Source organism: Lepisosteus platostomus, chromosome 5 (assembly GCF_059453375.1).
Source record: "Lepisosteus platostomus isolate fLepPlt1 chromosome 5, fLepPlt1.hap1, whole genome shotgun sequence".
NCBI lineage: Eukaryota > Metazoa > Chordata > Actinopteri > Semionotiformes > Lepisosteidae > Lepisosteus > Lepisosteus platostomus.
This window is the reverse complement of record NC_142615.1, coordinates 20,701,020-20,723,952: the sequence shown is the minus strand read 5'-3', so window position 1 is coordinate 20,723,952 and position 22,933 is coordinate 20,701,020. Positions and strand designations below refer to the sequence as shown.

Here is a 22,933-nt window from a genome sequence, read left to right as displayed (position 1 = left end):
CTTAATCTGCTGCTAACTGGATACTCAGAGGATACCTGACGGGACTTATCTTACCCTTGTTTTGTGCTTCTCGGAGCCTGTTTAGTGTGATCAGTATTTTTCTCTTCCTCGTGTCTCTCCTGTCTCTTTCTCCTTCAGTTTTTCTCCTTTTTTGTGAGGGAAGATTTTGGAGGAACATGGGAGGAGATAGGAAGTTCTGTATTTTTTCCTTTTCATGAATGATTCGCACATAAAACACTCTACCAACAGGCAACATGCTCTGTAACAGTACGTTAATGTGTAACAGCTGCATCCATTATTTTTGTTGGTTTAGAAAGCAATAAAAATACTTGTCAAAAAAGGATTTACATTGTGCAGAACAACATTTACAAATCCAATATGTATGTAGTGTAACCAGTTTCCAGTAACCACTTTTCAAACATTAATATAAAGTTCTATTTTATTAAATGAGCAAAAATAAAAAATACTTCAAAAATAAAAACGGAAGAATAAACTACATGCTTGGGGAAGTTCACTTGTATAAGAAGTCTGTCTCTGTATTGCCAGTATTAGCAAGTACTCATAAGTATAAGAAGTGTACACTGTCCTGGACCCATACTGGAGCAGCCACAGGAACAGGAAGTGTACACTGTCCTGGACCCATACTGGAGCAGCCGCAGAAACAGGAAGTATACACTGTCCTGGACCCATAATGGAGCTGCCGCAGGAAGAGGAAGTGTACACTGTCCTGAACTCATACTGGAGCTGCCAGAGGAACAGGAAGTGTAAACTGTCCTGAACTCACCCCTTACTTGTTCAAACCTCAGAGTAAAGGGAGATACACCAGTAGCCCAATTACAGTACATTTTTAAAAAATGGGTTCAGCTGGTTCACTAATCTCCAACCAAGAAAAAAAACATTCAGTTCATTTACATGGTGGGGCTCAAGCAAGCTATTAATGTGGGGACCAATCGTGGATTAAATCCCATACCACACCTCCTGTTCATTCTTTCCATTCATCAATTCCTCCGTCTTGGAATAATAGTTTTCTTTTAGCCAGTTTTAATTCTTCCTGTTTCTTCCTTTGAATCACTTTCCACTTTATTCTACCATTCATTTTGAATGAGTAAAGGTTTATTCCATGCTGAACATGATTGGATAAGATTCTACATTCAATTTGTTCAGTATTATATTCATATTAATGACAAACTACATGACAGTATGATATCAGCAGTTGTGTAGGGTCTTCTCCAGTCTGTACTTCTAATGGCCAGTTTGACCTGTGCAGACAAGTGATCATACAGGAACAGGAAGTGGGCGAGGCTTCAGATGGTAACAGGCTGGGAATGAAGACATTGGGCAGAATTCTAGTCTTCACCTCAGTTTTGATTTACTTTAAATGTATTGTTCATATATTATTTCAGATAACTAGAGAATATTTTAGGTAAGTAGCATATTCTCTCAGTCATCTTCTGTGACCTTCTTCTTGATGTGCTGCTTGTGGTCCTCAATCACTCTCCTGTATCTCCTGTGTGTCTCTGATGCCACACAGTAAATCTGTCTACCACTGTGTTTTGTCTCTCTATTGTCTCTCTGTATCTCTCTACTGTCTCTCTCAGCTCCTCAATCTCCCTCCTGCAGCTCCTGTGCTCCTGTCCAGCTGGAGTGAACTGTTTTATTGACACACTGACCTTCTGGAGAGTCTCTCTGTGTCTCTCTGCCTCTTCTCTGGCCTTTTCCTCATAGTGCTGCCTGAGCTCCTCCATCTCCCTTCCGTGTGTCTCCTCTCTCTGTCTCCTCTCCCTCTCCTGCTCCTCTCTCAGTTCCTCCATCTCACTCTGCAGCCACTCTCTCTCCTCTCTCTCTCTCCTCAGCTCCTCCTCCAGCTCTCTCCTCCTCCCCTCATCCCTCTCCTCCCTCAGCCTCTCCTCCAGCTCTGCTATCTGCTCCTCCAGTGCTCTGATCTTCTCCTCTCGTGTCTGGATCTCCTCCCCCATCCTGTGGAGGTAGTTCTGCAGCTCCTTCTGGTGCTTCTCCCGCAGTCTCTGCTCCTCCCTCTGTTTCCTCTCCTCTCTCTCCCTCAGGATCTGCAGTTGCCTCTGTCTGATCTGGGACTCGGCCTCCTGGTACATCTCACTGCTGTAGTAGCTGCCCTTGTTTCCTGCTACCAGCTCCTCTATCTTCTCCAGCAGCTCTGTCACCTGAGTGCTGCCCCTATCCTTGTTGTTGAGGGCGTGATACCTGTTCCCACACTTCTCCAGCAGCCACTGGAGCTCCCTGCTGCCCGTGTGCACAAACTCCTCCAGTGTCCTGCTGGTCAGCTCATCAGTGTGGGTGAACAGGACCATGGTGTGTCCCAGGGCCCTCTCCCCAAATATCTCCAGGACTGTCTCCAGTGTCCTCCTTTCCTCCCCTGTGGATCGGCCCAGTGGGGTCACCAGGAGGAAGGCGTGGGGTCCCGGGGCAGACAGGTTAACACAGAGCCCCACATCCCGTCTCCTGTCCCCCTCAGACAGTCCGGTGTGGAGCCAGTCTGGAGTGTCCACCACAGTCACCCGTCTCCCGGACACTTGTCCTGTCCTTTTCCAGCTCTCCTGAGTGACTGCGGAGCTGCTGGCTTCAGAGGGAAACTCTTCTGAGCCCAGAATGGTGTTTCCTGCTCCACTCTTCCCAGCACCAGTCCTGCCCAGCAGCACCAGTCTCAGCTCAGAGGGTTGGGGCTGGAGTCTGGGTTTGACTTCACTCACTGCAGCAGGGGGAGAGACAGGAAGGGAGATTTACAAGTGACCCATTTACTACTCACTACCAAACAATCTAGAGATCAACGATAGTCTGTAGATGATGAATCTCATTTCTTTATCCAGCTGATTTTTGAAAGATATAAAATTTCAACACTAGAGCAGAGCAGTTTTTACAAGACACCCACCACTCCGGGTAAAACAGAACTTCATGTGCTCAGTCCTGAAATGTACAACTCCTACAACTCAGGAACAAATTGAAACTTGTTAGGATATAAACTTGACATATTCTTAATTCTTGGTAGAAGTTGTGTTTATCCTCTGTATAGACAGGGGCTTCTGTAACAGCTCAGTGAGACTCTACAGTTCATTGGTGGAACTGAAACACAGTCAATACAGTTTGGCACCAACAACTGCTGCAGCAAAACCTCTAACGAAAGAACATCATGTCTGTAAAATCACAGTACTTCAACACTGTTCTCCTGGTACAGCATCCCTGCACCTGCTGTTCCTCAGTAAGACTGGACCAGCTGTCCTCCTGGTCTAACAAGACTGTACCTGAACCAGTGGAAAATTTGTCGATTTAGATTGTGATTCTAGCTGGTCTTCAAGTAAAATGTTGCTTCTAATGATCAATCACAGGAGGCAGTAGAATAAGTAACACCCAGATGGGAGGAAGTATTTTAAACTTTAAAACTGGTCTGACTGTAACTTGTGTTTCCACCTGCAGTCTTGAGCACTTTGTTAAAAAGCAGAATTCAGACTCCAGGCTGTTCAGTAATTCTCCATCTCACCCTGTTTGACACAGATTCTACAACAGGCTGCTGCTGTTCACTCACAGACTCACTGATCTGCAGACAATCTGTGATGAGTCTTTCAGACTGATGTACAGAAACAGCTTTTGTAAGGGTTTCTAATGATCTGCCGATGGGCTTTCATCCATTCCTGTCCTGCTGGACTTCAAAGCTGCCTTTGACACTGTTGGTCAGAGAGGTTGTTGGTGTGACTGAACTGCTCTGTGATGGATAATTTTTTTTTCAATTACAGCACAATGGATCAATTTAAGTTGGTAGATATCAGTGTGTCACTCTGTTACTAATGTAGTACTGAGTAGAGCACAGATGGTTGAATCTCTGAGTTTGATGACCAGTAAGATCAGTGACTCAGTAATACAGCATCAATCACACTCACTGTTGGGAGGGATGAGGTCTATACTGTTCCTTCTCTTGACAGGCAGTCTGGGCTCCTCTGTCTCTTTCTCCAGCTCATCTTCCTTCAGTGTCTTTCTCATCTTCTCCTTCAGCTCCTCTTCTCTCCTGCTCCACTCCTCCTCCAACCTCTGTCTCAGCTCCTCTGTCTCTCTCTGTCTCTCCTCCTCCCTCTGTCTCAGCTCCTCTGTCTCTCTCTGTCTCTCCTCCTCCCTCTGTCTCAGCTCCTCCGTCTCTCTCTGTCTCTCCTCCAACCTCTGACTCAACTCCTTCGTCTCTCTCTGTCTCTCCTCCTCCCTCTGTCTCAGCTCCTCTGTCTCTCTCTGTCTCTCCTCCTCCCTCTGTCTCAGCTCCTCTATCTCTCTCTGTCTCTCCTCCTCCCTCTGTCTCAGCTCCTCTATCTCTCTCTGTCTCTCCTCCTCCCTCTGTCTCAGCTCCTCTATCTCTCTCTGTCTCTCCTCCTCCCTCTGTCTCAGCTCCTCTGTCTCTCTCTGTCTCTCCTCCAACCTCTGTCTCAGCTCCTCTGTCTCTCTCTGTCTCTCCTCCTCCCTCTGTCTCAGCTCCTCTATCTCTCTCTGTCTCTCCTCCTCCCTCTGTCTCAGCTCCTCTGTCTCTCTCTGTCTCTCCTCCAACCTCTGTCTCAGCTCCTCTGTCTCTCTCTGTCTCTCCTCCTCCCTCTGTCTCAGCTCCTCTGTCTCTCTATTGTATGTCTCCAGTTCAGTGTGAAGTTGTTCAATGTCAGTGGTGAAGTACAGCCCACGGTTTCTTGCCACCAAGTCCTCTATCTTCTCCAGCAGCTCTGTGACCTGAGTGCTGCCCCTGTCCTTGTTGTTGAGAACATGATACCTGTTCCCACATTTCTCCACCAGACACTGGAGCTCCTTCCCTCTTCTCTCGATGCACTGCTCAATGGTTGTGTCATTCTGTCTGTCCCTCCGGGATGACAGTTTTTTGCGTCTCTCTCTGTCCCCCCAGGTGAACAGCACTATTGTGTGTCTCCAGACTCTCTCACTGAGGCGCTCCAGATATTCCTTCACTGATCTCCATTCTATGTGTGAGTTCAGATTAATCACCAGGAGGAGAGTGTGGGGTCCTGGGGGACACAGAGACACAGTCTTCACAATTTCCTGTCTGATCTGCTGTGGATCATTCCTCATCAGGCACACATCCCAGTCTGGAGTGTCGACCACAGTGATCTGTCTCCCAGCTACTTCACCGTGTTTCTTCTCAAACTCCTCAGTTTCTCCCTCAGTGTCAAACTCCTCTCTGCCCAGGATGGTGTTTCCTGCTGAGCTCTTCCCAGACCATCGTCCCCCCAGCAGCACGATCCTGATCTCTGAGAGACGTTGTGGTGCCTCATGGGAATCAGCCTGTCCCTCCCCTGTCAGAGAAAAAGATTACTTTATCTCTCTTACCAGCTTCTTATCACTGATGGTAGGTTTGAATCTCTTCTCTCTAGTACAAATCACAGTTTCCTTTTAAATTTTATTAATTTGCACAATTAAAAACAATGATTCAGTTTTAAAATAGCTGTCATGAACAGTAATTTGAAAAGGCCTCTTCTTCCATTCACAACACTCCCAATAACACACTGTACAATAGCAGTAAGAGTCTGCAGAGTCGGGCTGTTCAGACACAGAGCAAATCTGAACCCTGTAGTCACGACTTTCATACCGGCAGGTAGTGAGAAAACTAGAGAGCAGCTCCTTCAGCCCACGCTGCTTGTTGGAAGATCAAGAGATCCATACCTGAGTGAATCTAAAATCTCACCTAGCCATGTCTGAAAGGAGCCCCGGGTTTAGGAAAAATCACAAAATCATCTGACCATCCTGCTCGTTTGGTAGCTGTGAATCTAAAATGTCTGAAAGGTTCAGTCTTAAGCACTTGGCAGGGACGTCTTGTTTAGACACCCACCACTCTTTCAGTAAAGAAGTGTTGTCTATTCTGTCCTAAATGTTTCCAACTGTGAGCCCTAATTTCACTGCTGAGTGTGAAACACTCCTCTAGAGCCCAGTCTGAACCCCTGGATCTTCAACTCTCTGTTCAGATCTCCTCTGACCTCCGCTGAAGAGAATTAGACAGGCGTTAGTTTAGACAGTTAAAAGACTGTCGGGCATCTTTAAAACTACAACACTGACCTTTAATTATAAAATTCAAATCACCACTTTATCCAAAAGATATCACTGTTCCGAAATGAGTCTGGAGGAGAGAAACATTCTGGGCTGAAGGAAATAATCTACACTGAAAGGCTGAAGGAACTGAGTCTCTTCAGTCTGAAGGGAGTGTCCCACACTGACAATACTGAGGTGTAAGCTGAATAAGAGAGAGAACATGAACTCACTTTTGGGAAGCAGCTGTGGTCCCAGTGTCTTCTGCAGTAGCTCCTCTATCCTCTGTCTCTGCTTTGTTCCTAAAGTCCTGAACTTCTCTTCCATCTCCTGTAAATTATTTTCCTCAATCTCATAGTAACAGTCAGTCTTTCCTGCCACCATGTCCTCGATCTTCTCCAGCAGCTCTGTGACCTGAGTGCGGTCGCCCCTGTTCTTGTTGTTGAGAACATGATACCTGTTCCCACATTTCTCCACCAGCCACTGGAGCTCCTTCCATCCTCTCTTAATGTGCTGCTCAATGGTTGTGTGTGTCAGTCTGTCCCTCCGGGATGACAGTTTTTTGCGTCTCTCTCTGTCCACCCAGGTGAACAGCACTATTGTGTGTCTCCAGACTCTCTCACTGAGGAGCTCCAGATATTCCTTCACTGATCTCCATTCTATGTGTGAGTTCAGATCAATCACCAGGAGGAGAGTGTGGGGTCCTGGGGGACACAGAGACACAGTCTTCACAATCTCCTGTCTGATCTGCTGTGGATCATTCCTCATCAGCCACTCATCCCAGTCTGGAGTGTCGACCACAGTGATCTGTCTCCCAGCTACTTCACCGTGTTTCTTCTCAAACTCCTCAGTTTCTCCCTCAGTGTCAAACTCCTCTCTGCCCAGGATGGTGTTTCCTGCTGAGCTCTTCCCAGACCATCGTCCCCCCAGCAGCACGATCCTGATCTCTGAGAGACGTTGTGGTGCCTCATGGGAATCAGCCTGTCCCTCCCCTGTCAGAGAAAAAGATTACTTTATCTCTCTTACCAGCTTCTTATCACTGATGGTAGGTTTGAATCTCATCTCTCTAGTACAAATCACAGTTTCCATTTAAATTTTATTAATTTGCACAATTAAAAACAATGATTCAGTTTTAAAATAGCTGTCATGAACAGTAATTTGAAAAGGCCTCTTCTTCCATTCACAACACTCCCAATAACACACTGTACAATAGCAGTAAGAGTCTGCAGAGTCGGGCTGTTCAGACACAGAGCAAATCTGAACCCTGTAGTCACAACTTTCATACCGGCAGGTAGTGAGAAAACTAGAGAGCAGCTCCTTCAGCCCACGCTGCTTGTTGGAAGATCAAGAGCTCCATACCTGAGTGAATCTAAAATCTCACCTAGCCATGTCTGAAAGGTGCCCAGGGTTTAGGAAAAATCACAAAATCATCTGACCATCCTGCTCGTTTGGTAGCTGTGAATCTAAAATGTCTGAAAGGTTCAGTCTTAAGCACTTGGCAGGGACGTCTTGTTTAGACACCCACCACTCTTTCAGTAAAGAAGTGTTGTCTATTCTGTCCTAAATGTTTCCAACTGTGAGCCCTAATTTCACTGCTGAGTGTGAAACACTCCTCTAGAGCCCAGTCTGAACCCCTGGATCTTCAACTCTCTGTTCAGATCTCCTCTGACCTCCGCTGAAGAGAATTAGACAGGCGTTAATTTACAGATGCAGCCATTCAAAATGGGTGGGGTATTTCGCGGCATACCCCGGTGGGCGTGTCGCGGTGTCACGCAGTGTCACGTGGTTAATCGCGCGTCATTTGACGCTCTGCCGGAAACTATCCAGCGTCACCTTGTAAAACCGCCAGGGGGAACTTAACCTCTCATGTACAGCATTTGAGCCTTTAATTTTGAACTGTGTATTACAGCATGTTAATCATCAGTCATTAAAATGTTGGTATATTTTATGAAAGCAAGATTGCTCAGTTGGACAAAAGTACACAACCTACCTTTATCAGAAATATTTATGCATCAAAGCCTTTACCGAAGATATTAATAATAGTATTAATAATGGATGACTTTGGACAAGCTGTATACTCAAAGTATAATTTCTTTAGCACATTTGTACTAGCACTTGGAATCTGTCCAAGCCATACTTTGTCAGGCATTTTGTTTTTTTGCATTTTGTCAGGGAGAGAGATAACCAGGACTCAAGGCAAATAAGATACACTCCACAGGCATTCACAACAGCAACATATGAAACGTTTGCACGTATAGTTAAGTTATTACTTGGTTTCAAAGTGCAATGAAATAAAATATTGTTGTTGTTGCTGTTCTTGTTGTTTTTATCCTGTAAAGCGTTTTGAGAAGCCACCTTTAAAGGCGATATATACTGTAAAAGCGCTGATTCTTATGGAATGTGTTCCGCCGGGGATTCAATTTTTTATTATTTTTTTTTAATCGCGTATCTAAGGAAATCTCAGTTTAACTTTGTTCATGAACAAACAGTGGCATGTTACATTATTATTAGTTTTTTTGTTAACAAGGCTCGCCAGCTAATGTGAATCGAAACCTATCTTTCTAGCTTTTAAAGTCGTGCGATGTGTAAACCACAATTCAAATAGAGAAAAAAAGACCTGACTGACAAGATTTAAGATGTGGCTGTCAATGTTGGATTAAAAAAAAAACACATTGCCCGATGTTTGTTGCATTGCTTGAAAAATAACTTTATTTCGAGAGACTGGATAAGTAATTCAAGTGTTTTTTTTAACTTCCTGAAAAACAACTAATAATTTAACTATATGTGCAAATGTTTTATGATATGTCGCTGTTGTGAATGTCTGTGGACATGTGCTGGCTGGACAGGAGGCTCCACTGTACACAGAGAGGGGCGGGAGGAGGGGACAAGCCGATACATACTCTTAGAGTTTGATTAATAGGGAATATAATACAAAAATATAGTACTAAAAATAAGATACACTCTACAGATACACTCTACAACGGCGACTGTCAGAAGATAGGACACAGCGGCTCAGGCACCCGCTGAATGGAAAAGGGGCACTTTAATGTTCTGTATGGCTAATACTAAAGCCAATACTGGCTCAATACCCTCAATGGGCTTTGATGTGCTAATGCGTTGGTTTAACAGTCCGGGTGTGGCAGGCTTCCAATGTCAACTCGACTCGATTGGAAGACAATGAACGTATTTTAGCCCTAAATGAATTAATAGCAAACATGGTTTACATAAAATACATTTTTCCAAGAAAGTTTATAATAATACGATCTATAGTTGAAATCTGAGCCTAAATATAAAGGAAAAGCATTTTCAGAGAGCAATCACGCTGTGTTTATGTAGAAAAAGCGATTAGGTTTATGAGCAATCTAATTACCTATTCGCTTAAAACGCTATATAAAATAAAGTTTATTTAGAGATGAATGATCAGTGTCGCAGTTTAAATAATTTTTGTAGGAGGGCTTGGACAGATTCCAAGTGCATTTTTGCAATTGACGTTGCATTGTCCAATGTTCTGTTGTAATACAGTTCAGAATACAGTTAGTCTAAGCTTTATCAGCTTATTTAAAATAAATTTTTTGAATCCCCGGCGGAACACGCTCCATAAGAATCAGCGCTTTTATACAGTATATCGCCTTTAAACACATATATTTAAACACGCGTTTACGATTTAAATCAAAACGCGATTCAAATCAATATAAATGTTTATTTTGTAACGCATAGGTGACTATTCATTGTTATTAAAAAGACTTAAATTCGATCATGTTGTGATATTTAGAAATATAAATTTGTTTGGTGCGAGTGAGGTTTTATTTAATCTCTGACCAAGGGAAACGTTTCATTTTTTCAAAGAAATGTTTGTTAAAAAATAAAGTCATAGTTCCATGGGATTCAATCACAGACCATGTGACATGGGAGTCAGGAAACTAACACACAGCGCCACCGGATTTAATAACGCTATAAAAACGCTATAAAATAATGTGACTAGGCACAGAACAAGTTTACAGCACAGTACAATAATAAATGCTGACCATGACTTTAGAAGCATAAATTACCTTACACTCAATTTAAACACAAGCTGTCTTTCTGTATGAACCTCTAAGCTGGTTCATACAGAAATGTAGAAATGCATTAGCCTGATTATGATTAAAAAACACATAATTAAACACGCGTTTGCGATTTAAATCAGAACACGATTTAAATCAATATAAATGTTTATATTGTAACGCATACTGTCCAGCCTCCATTTCTCTATAAAAATTTACTCTATTGCACACACACACACAATAGAAGCAGGAACCGTTGTCAGAAGGGAAGAAGGTGACTATTCATTGTTATCAAAAATGACTTAAAATCGATCATGTTGTGATATTTTGAAATATAAAAGTCAGTTGATTGTCCATAATATCGCTATTCTATTTTTTCGAAGAAATGTTTGTTAAAAGAAAAGCCCAGCACCAGCTGGATTTGAACACACAGCCCGTGAGTTGGTAGTCAGGCACCTAGACCAGTAGGCTACAAGACAGCTCGCATGAACAGGGAGGCGAAACAGCCCTACACAGCCCTGTCGCAGTACACGAATATAATCATACCGTTATTAATTTCTTTAGATACGCGATTCCATATTATATTCCCTATTAATCAAATTCAAAAAGTATGCTTGTTGACTCCGGTATCTCTTTAGTTAAAGACTTCGATGCTTAAAATGTTTAGGGAGAAATGGAATACTGGTGTGTATTTTTTACTTTAAAGTACCAAGACCAGCCATATACAGTACTGTATGTTTATGTTCCAAAATTAATATCGTTTATGGCCTTCACACGCGTTACAGTATGCTCCTATTCTTTTTATGCTCAGCTACTAAGATTTCCCTTCAGTGGTAAAATTCAATATCTACAACGGGCACAGTAAAGACGTTTACTGTACTGTAAATCTTTTCTGACAGACCAACGGACCACGAATGCCCCTGTCGGTCAACCAATCACGTACCGCGGTACCCCGCGTCATCTTGCGTCATGATGTGCGACACCGCAGCCAATTACCTGCGGTACGTGTCTGTACCGCTCACTTTGAATGGCTGCATCTGTATACAGTTAAAAGACAGTTGGGCATCTTTAAACTGTACAACACTGACCTTTAATTATAAAATTCAAATCACCACTTTATCCAAAAGATATCACTGTTCTGAAATGAGTCTGGAGGAGAGAAACATTCTGGGCTGAAGGAAATAATCTACACTGAAAGGCTGAAGGAACTGAGTTTCTTCAGTCTGAAGGGAGTGTCCCACACTGACAATACTGAGGTGTAAGCTGAATAAGAGGGAGAACATGAACTCACTCTTGGGAAGCAGTTGGGGTCTCAGTGTCTTCTGCAGTAGCTCTTCTATCCTCTGTCTCTCCTTTATTCCCAAACTCCTGAACTTCTCTTCCATCTCCTGAAAATCCTTTTCCTCAATCTCATAGTAACAGTCAGTCTTTCCTGCCACCATGTCCTCGATCTTCTCCAGCAGCTCTGTGACCTGAGTGCGGTCGCCCCAGTTCTTGTTGTTGAGAACATGATACCTGTTCCCACATTTCTCCACCAGCCACTGGAGCTCCTTCCCTCCTCTCTCAATGTGCTGCTCAATGGTTGTGTCTTTCAGTATGTTCCCCCAGGTGAACAGCACTATTGTGTGTCTCCAGACCCTCCCACTGAGAAGCTCCAGATGTAACTTCACTGATCTCCATTCTATGTGTGAGTTCAGATTAATCACCAGGAGGAGAGTGTGGGGTCCTGGGGGACACAGAGACACAGTCTTCACAATCTCCTGTCTGATCTGCTGTGGATCATTCCTCATCAGCCACTCATCCCAGTCTGGAGTGTCGACCACAGTGATCTGCCTCCCAGCTACTTCACCCTGTCTCTTCTCACACTCCTCAGTTACTCTCTCAGTGTCAAACTCCTCTCTGCCCAGGATGGTGTTTCCTGCTGAGCTCTTCCCAGACCATCGTCCCCCCAACAGGATGATCCTCATCTCTGAGAGACGCTGTGGTGCCTCATGGGAATCAGCCTGTCCCTCCCCTGTCAGACAGAAAGATCACAGATTATTTATCTCACTTACAAGCTTCTTATCACTGATCGTAGTTTTGAATCTCTTCTCTCTAATAAAAATATCCATTTTCTGTTAAATTTGTACGATTAAATACAATGAGTTTGTGTTGAAATAGCCGTCATGAACATTGATTGATAAGGTCTCTTTCTATTCACAGCACTCCCAATAACACTGTGTTCAGTAGCAGTAGGAGTTTGCAGAATCAGGCTGCTTTCTAGTACAAATCTCAATTTCATGTTAAATTGTATTAATTTGCATGATTAAATACAATGTGTTTGTTTTGAAATAGCTGCCATGAACATTGATTTGAAAAGGCCTCTTTCTCCATTCACAGCACTCCCAATAACACACTGCGTTCAGTAGCAGGAGGAGTTTGCAGAGTCAGGCTGTTCAGACACAGAGCAAATCTGAACCCTGTAGTCAAGACTTTCACACCAGCAGGCAGTGAGAAAACTAGAGAGCAGCTCCTTCAGCCCAGACTGCTTGTTGGTAGATCAAGAGTTCCATACCTGAGTGAATCTAAAATCTCACCTAGCCATGTCTGAAAGGAGCCCAGAGTTTAGGAAAAATCACAAAATCATTTCCCATCCTGCTTGTTTGGTAGCTGTGAATCTAAAATGTCTGAAAGGTTCAGTCTTAAGCACTTGGCAGTGACATCTTGTTCAGACACCCACCACTCTTTCAGTAAAGAAGTGTTGTCTATTCTGTCCTAAATGTTTCCAACTGTGAGCCCTAATTTCACTGCTGAGTGTGAAACACTCCTCTAGAGCCCAGTCTGAGCCCCTGGGATCTTCAACTCTCTGCTCAGATCTCCTCTGACCCCCCTGAAGAGAATTAGACAGGAGTAAGTTTATACAGTCAGGCATCTTTACACTGTACAACTGCACAACACTGAAAATTAAATATTCTTTTTTGCTTATGTTTATACAGTTACAGTGCCATCCAGAACTATTGGCACACTTGTAAAGATGAGCAAAAATGTCTTTGTTGTTTATCAGTTTGATTTTACACTAAAAATGTAAGAGAAATCTAACCTTTCAGTGAGGTAAAATTATTCAAAGAAAAAAAAGCCTAATAAAAAATTTACATTTTTCTCACAATGAACATTGAAACACTTAAAATCAAAAGCTGGAGGCTCTACTGTACATAGAGAGGAGTGGGAGAGGGGAACAAGCTGCCCAGACATGTTGTTGAAGCCGATACCCTGGCTTCTCTCCAGTCACAGCTGGATGAGCTCCTCCAGTCAGGACAGGAGGCTCTTCTGTACACATAGAGGGGTGGGAGAGGGGAACAAGCTGATACCCTGGCTTCTCTCCAGACACAGCTGGGTGAGCTCCTCCAGTCAGGACAGGAGAAACAGCTTCATGAGAACTACTACTGTAATTATGGGCCAAATAAATTCCTCTGTTGTTCTATACTTATTCCTCTCTGGTATTATCAACTGTACAATAAACTGTACAATAAACATGGCCTCTGAGCAACAAACAGGAAACGTTCATATCTGAGCATGTCTGAGCATCATGAATTCTAATAGTGTGAATCCAATACCATCAGCAAACAGTTAGGTTTTACATCAATCATTTTACCTTAAATAAACACCTTATTAAAATATTTAGTGATTTCCAAACAGCTTGAGTTTTACAGTATTGCTCTCTGATAGCTATCAGTAGAAAGTGAAAGTAAATCAGCTCCTGTCTCTCTCCTAGTTCAGACCCTGTGTGTTTGACAGACAGAACAAACTCTCGGCAGACAGGAAGAACCTGCTCCAGCTGCTGCTGTGCTCTGTGACAGAGAAGAGACCCTCAGTGACTCCCTTACCGACACTCTGACAGGTAGAACAAGAGAAAACTCACCAGGGCTGAGCGCTGAGCTCTCAGACGCCATCTCTCTTTCTTCTTCTCTTCCTGTTGATGTGAGGTGGTGGGTTTCCTGTCCTCACTGTGACACTGCCCCGGCACCACTTAGATTTATAAAGTTAGTTACCAACTGACAGGTTAATCAGTAAGACCAACAAAAAAGACTACAACAGAGAGAATGTGGATTATCTGAAATACATCTATCCCAAGCTCATGGATGCCTACCTGAAGGCCAGGGGGCATCACTCAGGTGAGTGTGTGTGAAAGGGTAAATGTGACAAAATGAGGACTTTGGTGTGCTTAAGATGTGCCAGCAGCCATGTCACCCTGCAACTCACAACTCACAACTGACAACACACTGGAGCTCAGGAGGTGTGAGCCTGGTCAGTACCTGGATGGGAGTCTCCTGGGAAAAACTAAGGCTGCTGCTGGGAGAGGTGTTAGTGGGGCCGGCAGGGGGCGCTCACCCTGTGTTCCACGTGGGTCCTAATGCCCCAGTATAGTTTACGGGGACACTATACTGTAAACAGGTGCCGTCCTTCGGATGAGACGTAAAACTGAGGTTCTGACTCTCTGTGCTCATTAACAATCCCAGGGTGTCTCTCGAGAAGGGTTGGGGTGTTACCCCAGTGTCTCTGGCCAAATTGCCCATTGGCTCTTACCAATCATGGCCTCCTAATAACCCCCCTCTATGAACTGGCTTCATTACTCTGCTCTCCTCCCCACTGAGAGCTGGTGTGTGGTGAGCGTTCTGGCGCACTCTGGCTGCCGTCGCATCATGCAGGTGGGGCTGCACACTGGTGGTGGAGGGGAGTCCCCATGACCTGTAAAGCGCTTTGAGTGGAGTGTCCAGAGAAGCGTTATATGAGTGTAAGACATTATTATTATTATTCAATTTAAAGGTTATGCTCACAGACAGATCATGGGTTAGATCAGTTGAATAGGAAAATTCATGATTGATATAATATAATATCAATTATGTTATAATAAACATCAAATTATATAATTATATAATTTACAATATATTATATAATTTACAAATAGTGTCCTGTGATCTGTACTGACCAGCAGTCAGGACACTGGGGTCTACACCCCTACTCTCACACACAGTGTCCCGGGATCTGTACTGACCAGCAGTCGGGACACTGGGGTCTACACCCCTACTCTCACACACAGTGTCCTGGATCTGTACTGACCAGCAATCAGGACACTGGGGTCCACACCCCAGGGATTGTGGAGTCTCTTTAGTTCAGCTGGGAGTTGGGTTGTAGAAACAGACTATTAATCCCCAAAATCAGCTCTTATCCAAAGAACCATTTTGCAGAGATAACCTTTGCTGTAAAAGAATAAGAGAAAATTCCTGGAAGTTGTAATATATCTGAAAACTCCCCCTGGATTTAAGGACAGAGAGGAGGAACTGTCAGGGAAAACTGAACGTTTGATCACCCTTTTATTTGAGGCTACACAACTTCAGGCACTGTGCTTCTGCACCTGGGGGGGGCAGAGAGGAGAGAGGTCAGGGTCACGGGTTCACAGGGTCTCACTCTCTGGGGTTCAGACTGGATGGTATTAATAATAATGATTCCTTACACTCCTATAGCGCTGTTCTGGACACTTCACTCAGAGCTGTTAACAGGTCATGGGGATCCCACTACCGCCACCAGTGTGCAGCCCCACCGTGAATGAAGCCCCAGTCCTCTCCCCACACATCAGCTCTCAGTGGGGAGGAGAGCAGAAAGATGACGCCAGTTCGGAGATGGGGGTTACTAGGAGGCCATGATGGGTAAAGGCCAAGGGGAAATTTGGCCAGGACACTGGGGTAACACCCCTACTCTTCTCATGAAACACCCTGGGATTTATAATGACCACAGAGAGTCAGGACCTGAGTTTTACGTGTCATCTGAAGGACAGTCTTATTACAGTCTAGTGTCCCCGTCACTATACTGGGACATTAGGACCCAAATGGACCACAGGGTGAGTGCCCCCTGCTGAGCTCCAGTGGGCTGCCAGCTGGGAGTTGCAGGGCTCCTTTAACTGTTACCAGTTGTCCGTGTGCCCATTTCTCGAAAAGAGTAAATGTCATGAAGCACCGACAGATGATCTGACTGTCTAAAGAGTGGGTGGGGGATGGAGCTACGCATCTTTGATAGAGGTGTATCAGTGATTGAGAGTATCTGCACCCCTTGCTGGTAAGATTTCAGAAGAACCTTCCACAGGTTGACCTGATTAAAGTCTCCCGCAACAACAGATACAGCATCAGGGTAACTGTTTCACAGCTGTTAATGTTGGCATATAATACACTGAGTCTGTCCTGCATCACATGTATTTGTACTGTATACTGTATAAGAGCTGGGAGACCCCAGTAGTGTGTCTGTTCTGCAGGACAGTCCCAGCTCTGTGTTACTGTGTGTATTGAGCTCAATACAGCCTGAATCTGCACTGACTGTCTCCTGTATTACATGTATCTGTACTGTATATAAGAGCTGAGAGACCCAAGCAGTGTGTCTGTCCTGCAGGACAGTCCCAGCTCTATCTTACTGTGTGTATTGAGCTCGATATGAAACTGCCCAAGACCATCTCCTGCTCACTGTACACAGGACACCAGGTGAACATCTGTAAGCAACACTTATATTTTTTGTCACACACCACTCCTGTTTCACTTTCATTCTCAGAGTAGGGGAAGCACATTGTTGCAGCACATCTCTCTGTGGTTTCTGTGGGCTATTTCTGCTGTACTGTGACCTGCAGACCTGTGTTCCTGCACGTCTCCACACCTCTCACAGCGTTGTCGTTTCTGAGAAAGGTTTGTCGTTTCTCAGAACCATGAGTGTGTTTACTCTTCATAAGAACCTCTGTAGCTGCCATTTTGTTTGTCATTTTGTGCTGGTGGCTTTCTCAGTTATAAGCACACACAACCGAACAGGAGACACAGTGAGAGAGAATAGATCACAGAGAATCCCTCAGTAAAAAATGAAATCCCAGCTCACCAGAATAATCACGGACACGTCGTCGACAGACAATTTCCCCACAAAGACAGAGGAGCATGAAGCAGCGACATTAAGCGACTCTAACTTGGCGGCACCCTTCAAAATAAAAGACAAACAAAACTGCTGCAGGAAATGAAATCCTGGATCAGGTAAAGTCTCATGTATAGCACAACAACACTTTGGACATCCTCAGAACTGGGTGGAATGTGATAAAGAGACCCACAGCTAACATGAAATTGCCGTTCTTTACCCATTTTTGGTGTTTTTATATCGCTTCCTCTTTGCACATTGACACAGCGTTGTGCTGTGCTAGATAGGAAAAAGTCTAATTCCTGACCAAACAAAAATATGTGCCTCTCCAAAAGTGGCTCAGATCTATTATACAGACCCTCAGCTAATAGAAAATCACCATGGTTTTGCCAGATAAGTGTCTAAGCCGATGTTGCTGGGGTTTATAAACTACTTTCTGTTCCCAGACTGGGACCGTGCAGTGATGGACAGGGAGTGGTCTCACTCCTGTCCCGACCAAACTCAAATCTGTACTACATCTGTACTGTACAGTATCTAAATATCCACTGTACCACATATGTACTGTATCTGTACTACATCTGTACTGTACTGTGTCTATATTTCCACTGTACTACATCTGTACTGTACCTGTATCTATATCTGTATCTCTAATATAATATTTCTGTACAGAACTATATCTATATCTGTATTGTAATATTTGTCTCCTGTATGACATGTATCTGTACTGTATATCAGAGCTGGGAGACCAGTGTGTCTGTCCTGCAGGACAGTCCCAGCTCTGTGTTACTGTGTGTACTGAGCTCAATACAGCCTGAATCTGCACTGACTGTCTCCTCTATCACATGTATCTGTACTGTATATAAGAGCTGGAAGACCACAGCAGTGTGTCTGTCCTGAAGGACAGTCCCAGCGCTGTGTTACTGTGTGTATTGAGCTCTATTCAGCCTGAATCTGCACTGACTGTCTCCTGCATCACATGTATCTGTACTGTATATAACAGCTGGGAGACCCCAGCAGTGTGTCTGTCCTGCAGGACAGTCCCAGCGCTGTGTTACTGTGTGTATTGAGCTCAATACTGACTGAATCTGCACTGACTGTCTCCTGTATCACGTCTATCTGTACTGTATATAAGAGCTGGGAGACCCCAGCAGTGTGTCCGTCCTGCAGGACAGTCCTAGCTCTGTGTCACTGTGTGTACTGAGTTCAATATGAAACTGCCCAAGACCATCTCCTGCTCACTGTGCACAGGACACCAGTTAAACATCTGTAAGCAACACGTAACATTTTAAGAAAAGAAAGTTGTCACACACCACTCCTCACAGCGTTGTCATTTCTGAGAAAGGTTGTCGTTTCTTAGAACCATGAGTGTGTTTACTCTTCATAAGAACCTCTGTAGCTGCCATTTTGTTTGTCATTTTGTGCTCTTTTTCTAACAGCTGGTGGCTTTCTCAGTTATAAGCACACACAACCGAACAGGAGACACAGTGAGAGAGACAAGATCACAGAGAGTCCCTCAGTAATATACATAAACAGGACAGGAGACACAGTGAGAGAGAGGAGATCACAGAGAATATCCCTCCGTCATAAACACACACAACAGGACAGGAGACAGAGTGAGAGAGAGGAGATCACAGAGGACCCCTCAGTAAAAAAAACACACAAGAGGACAGGAGACACATTGAGAGAGATGAGATCATAGAGAATCCCTCAGTAATAAACACACACAACAGGACAGGAGACAGTAAGAGAGTGGAGATCACAAAGATTCCCTCAGTAATAAACACACCCAGCTGGACAGGAGAGACAGTGAGAGAGAGGAGATCACAGAGAATCCCTCAGCAATATACATAAACAACAGGACAAGAGACACAGTGAGAGAGAGCGGAGATCACAGAGAATCCCTCAGTAATAAAAACACACAAGAGGACAGGAGACACAGTGAGAAAGGAGATCACAGAGATCACAGTGAATCACTCAGAAATTAGCACTCTAACTAACAGGACAGGAGACACAGAGAATCCCTCAGTAATACAGTGCCTATAGAAAGTCTACACCCCCCTTGGACTTTTTCACATTTCACGAAGTTACAGCATGGAACCATAATAGATTTAACTGAGAATGTTTGGCACCCATCAACACAAAGTCCTCTATAATATCAAAGTGAAAATAATAGAGACTTTTTACTAAATTAATTAAAAACAAAAACAGAATATAACTGAATGCATAAGTATTCACCCCTGTGCATTGACACGCGGTGTGATCATGTTGTAACACAACTCGCACTATGAACACGAAGATCATCGCAGCTGTAAAAGCATTTCACGAAAAGGATTCGGGAAAACTCGAGCGGTTGTTTAAAGTAAAAACTCTCACGAAAAGATCACTTCTGAAATCCCTGCTCACCAGAATAATCACGGACACGTCGTCGGCAGACAATTTCCCCGCAAAGACAGAGGAGCGTGAAGCAGCGACATTAAGCGACTCTAACTTGGCGGCACCTTTCAAAATAAAAGTCCCCCCCCCCCCCCCCCCCCAAACCTGCCTCAGGAAATAAAATCCTGGAAGTCACATTTATAGCACAACAATACTTGGTACATCCTCAGAACTGGGTGGAATGTGATTAAGAGACCCACAGCTAATAGAAATTTGCCGTTCTTTACTCATTTTTTGTTCTCTTGTAATCTTTGTGGTGTTTTCATATCGCTTCCTCTGTGCAAATTGACACAGCGCTGTGCAGTGCTGGATGGGAAAAAGTCTAATTCCTGACCAAACAGAACTTTGTTCCTCTCCAGAAGTGGCTCAGATCTATTCTACAGACCCTCAGCTAATAGAAAATCAACATGGTTTTGAAAGATATGTATCTTTGCTGATGTTGCTGTTTATAAGTTTATAAGGGTTTATAAGACCACTTCCTGTTCCCGGACTGAGAGTGGGAACAGATAGAGTACAGTAGTATCTATCTAGTATAGTATATATCTATATGTCTACTGTAATATATATGTACTGTATCTCTACTGTAGCTGTATCTGTATCTATAGATACAGTGCCTTGCGAAAGTATTCGGCCCCCTTGAACTTTTCAACCTTTTGCCACATTTCAGGCTTCAAACATAAAGATATAAATTTTTTATTTTATTTGAAGAATCACCAACAAGTGGGACACAATTGTGAAGTGGAACGAAATCTATTGGATTTTTGAAACTTTTTTAACTAATAAAAAAATGAAAAGTGGGGCGTGCAAAATTATTCAGCCCCCTTGCGTTAATACTTTGTAGAGCCACCTTTTGCTGCGATTACAGCTGCAAGTCGCTTGGGGTATGTCTCTATCAGTTTTGCACATCGAGAGACTGAAATTCTTGCCCATTCTTCCTTGCAAAACAGCTCGAGCTCAGTGAGGTTGGATGGAGAGCGTTTGTGAACAGCAGTTTTCAGCTCTTTCCACAGATTCTCGATTGGATTCAGGTCTGGACTTTGACTTGGCCATTCAAACACCTGGATACGTTTATTTGTGAACCATTCCTTTGTAGATTTTGCTGTATGTTTGGGATCATTGTCTTGTTGGAAGACAAATCTCCGTCCCAGTTTCAGGTCTTTTGCAGACTCCAACAGGTTTTCATCCAGAATGGTCCTGTATTTGGCTGCATCCATCTTCCCCTCAATTTTAACCATCTTCCCTGTCCCTGCTGAAGAAAAGCAGGCCCAAACCATGATGCTGCCACCACCATGTTTGACAGTGGGGATGGTGTGTTGAGGGTGATGAGCTGTGTTGCTTTTACGCCAAACATATCGTTTTGCATTGTGGCCAAAAAGTTCGATTTTGGTTTCATCTGACCAGAGCACCTTCTTCCACATGTTTGGGGTGTCTCCCAGGTGGCTTGTGGCAAACTTTAGACGAGACTTTTTATGGATATCTTTGAGAAATGGCTTTCTTCTTGCCACTCTTCCATTAAGGCCAGATTTGTGCAGTGTAAGACTGATTGTTGTCCTATGGACAGACTCTCCCACCTCAGCTGTAGTTCTCTGCAGTTCATCCAGAGTGATCATGGGCCTCTTGGCTGCATCTCTGATCAGTCTTCTCCTTGTCTGAGCTGAAAGTTTAGAGGGACGGCCAGGTCTTGGTAGATTTGCAGTGGTCTGATACTCCTTCCATTTCAAGATGATCGCTTGCACAGTGCTCCTTGGGATGTTTGAAGCTTGGGAAATCTTTTTGTATCCAAATCCGGCTTTAAACTTCTCCACAACAGTATTACGGACCTGCCTGGTGTGTTCCTTGGTCTTCATGATGCTCTCTGCGCTTTCAACAGAACCTTGAGACTATCACAGAGCAGGTGCATTTATACAGAGACTTGATTACACACAGGTGGATTCTATTTATCACCATCAGTCATTTAGGACAACATTGGATCATTCAGAGATCCTCGCTGAACTTCTGGAGTGAGTTTGCTGCACTGAAAGTAAAGGGGCCGAATAATTTTGCACGCCCCACTTTTCATTTTTTTATTAGTTAAAAAAGTTTCAAAAATCCAATAGATTTCGTTCCACTTCACAATTGTGTCCCACTTGTTGGTGATTCTTCACATAAAATAAAAAAATTATATCTTTATGTTTGAAGCCTGAAATGTGGCAAAAGGTTGAAAAGTTCAAGGGGGCCGAATACTTTCGCAAGGCACTGTATATTCCTTAGATCTATATTGTATTTATTGTATATACAGCACAATATACAAAAAGTACAGTATAGATATAATACTGTTCATATATTGTACAGGAGAGATACAGGAACAGTATATTACAATACAGATATAGATATAGTTCTGTACAGAAATATTATATTAGAGATACAGTTATAGATACAGGTACAGTACAGTTGTAGTACAGTGGAGATATAGACACAGTACAGTACAGATGTAGTACAGATACAGTACATATGTGGTACAGTGGGTATTTAGATACTGTACAGTACAGATGTAGTACAGATTTGAGTTTGGTCGGGACAGGAGTGAGACCACTCCCTGTCCATCACTGCACGGTCCCAGTCTGGGAACAGAAAGTAGTTTATAAACCCCAGCAACATCGGCTTAGACACTTATCTGGCAAAACCATGGTGATTTTCTATTAGCTGAGGGTCTGTATAATAGATCTGAGCCACTTTTGGAGAGGCACATATTTTTGTTTGGTCAGGAATTAGACTTTTTCCTATCTAGCACAGCACAACGCTGTGTCAATGTCCAAAGAGGAAGCGATATAAAAACACCAAAAATGGGTAAAGAACGGCAATTTCATGTTAGCTGTGGGTCTCTTTATCACATTCCACCCAGTTCTGAGTATGTCCAAAGTGTTGTTGTGCTATACATGAGACTTTACCTGATCCAGGATTTCATTTCCTGCGGCAGTTTTGTTTGTCTTTTATTTTGAAAGGTGCCGCCAAGTTAGAGTCGCTTAATGTTGCTGTTTCACGCTCCTCTGTCTTTGTGGGGAAATTGTCTGTCGACGACGTGTCCGTGATTATTCTGGTGAGCTGGGATTTCAGTTTTTACTGAGGGATTCTCTGTGATCTATTCTCTCTCACCGTGTCTCCTGTTCGGTTGTGTGTGCTTATAACTGAGAAAGCCACCAGCACAAAATGACAAACAAAATGGCAGCTACAGAGGTTCTTATGAAGAGTGAACACACTCATGGTTCTGAGAAACGACAACCTTTCTCAGAAACGACAACGCTGTGAGAGGTGTGGAGACGTGCAGGAACACAGGTCTGCAGGTCACAGTACAGCAGAAATAGCCCACAGAAACCACAGAGAGATGTGCTGCAACAATGTGCTTCCCCTACTCTGAGAATGAAAGTGAAACAGGAGTGGTGTGTGACAAAAATTAGTGTTGCTAAGTGTTGCTTACAGATGTTCACCTGGTGTCCTGTGTACAGTGAGCAGGAGATGGTCTTGGGCAGTTT

General features: G+C 43.7%; 1 protein-coding gene across 2 annotated transcripts; it reads right to left on the bottom strand.

Moving 5' to 3' along the window:
• Positions 1-421: 421 nt before the first annotated feature.
• On the bottom strand, positions 422-17,017 carry LOC148664686 (uncharacterized). Of its 2 annotated transcripts, XM_088631512.1 has the most exons (6): positions 16,962-17,017; positions 13,972-14,078; positions 11,365-12,087; positions 6,267-7,025; positions 3,909-5,306; positions 422-2,725 (listed from the first exon to the last, which is right to left on the bottom strand). In XM_088631512.1, exons 2-6 carry the CDS (start codon positions 14,000-14,002, stop codon positions 1,491-1,493), a joined length of 4,146 nt encoding a protein of 1,381 aa, XP_088487638.1. In that variant the 5' UTR covers positions 14,003-14,078; positions 16,962-17,017; the 3' UTR covers positions 422-1,490. The 2 variants fall into 2 exon arrangements, with proteins under 2 accessions (XP_088487638.1, XP_088487640.1); XM_088631514.1 differs by lacking the exons at positions 11,365-12,087; positions 16,962-17,017 and having other exon boundaries at positions 13,972-14,667.
• Between the last annotated feature and the right edge of the window lie 5,916 nt (positions 17,018-22,933).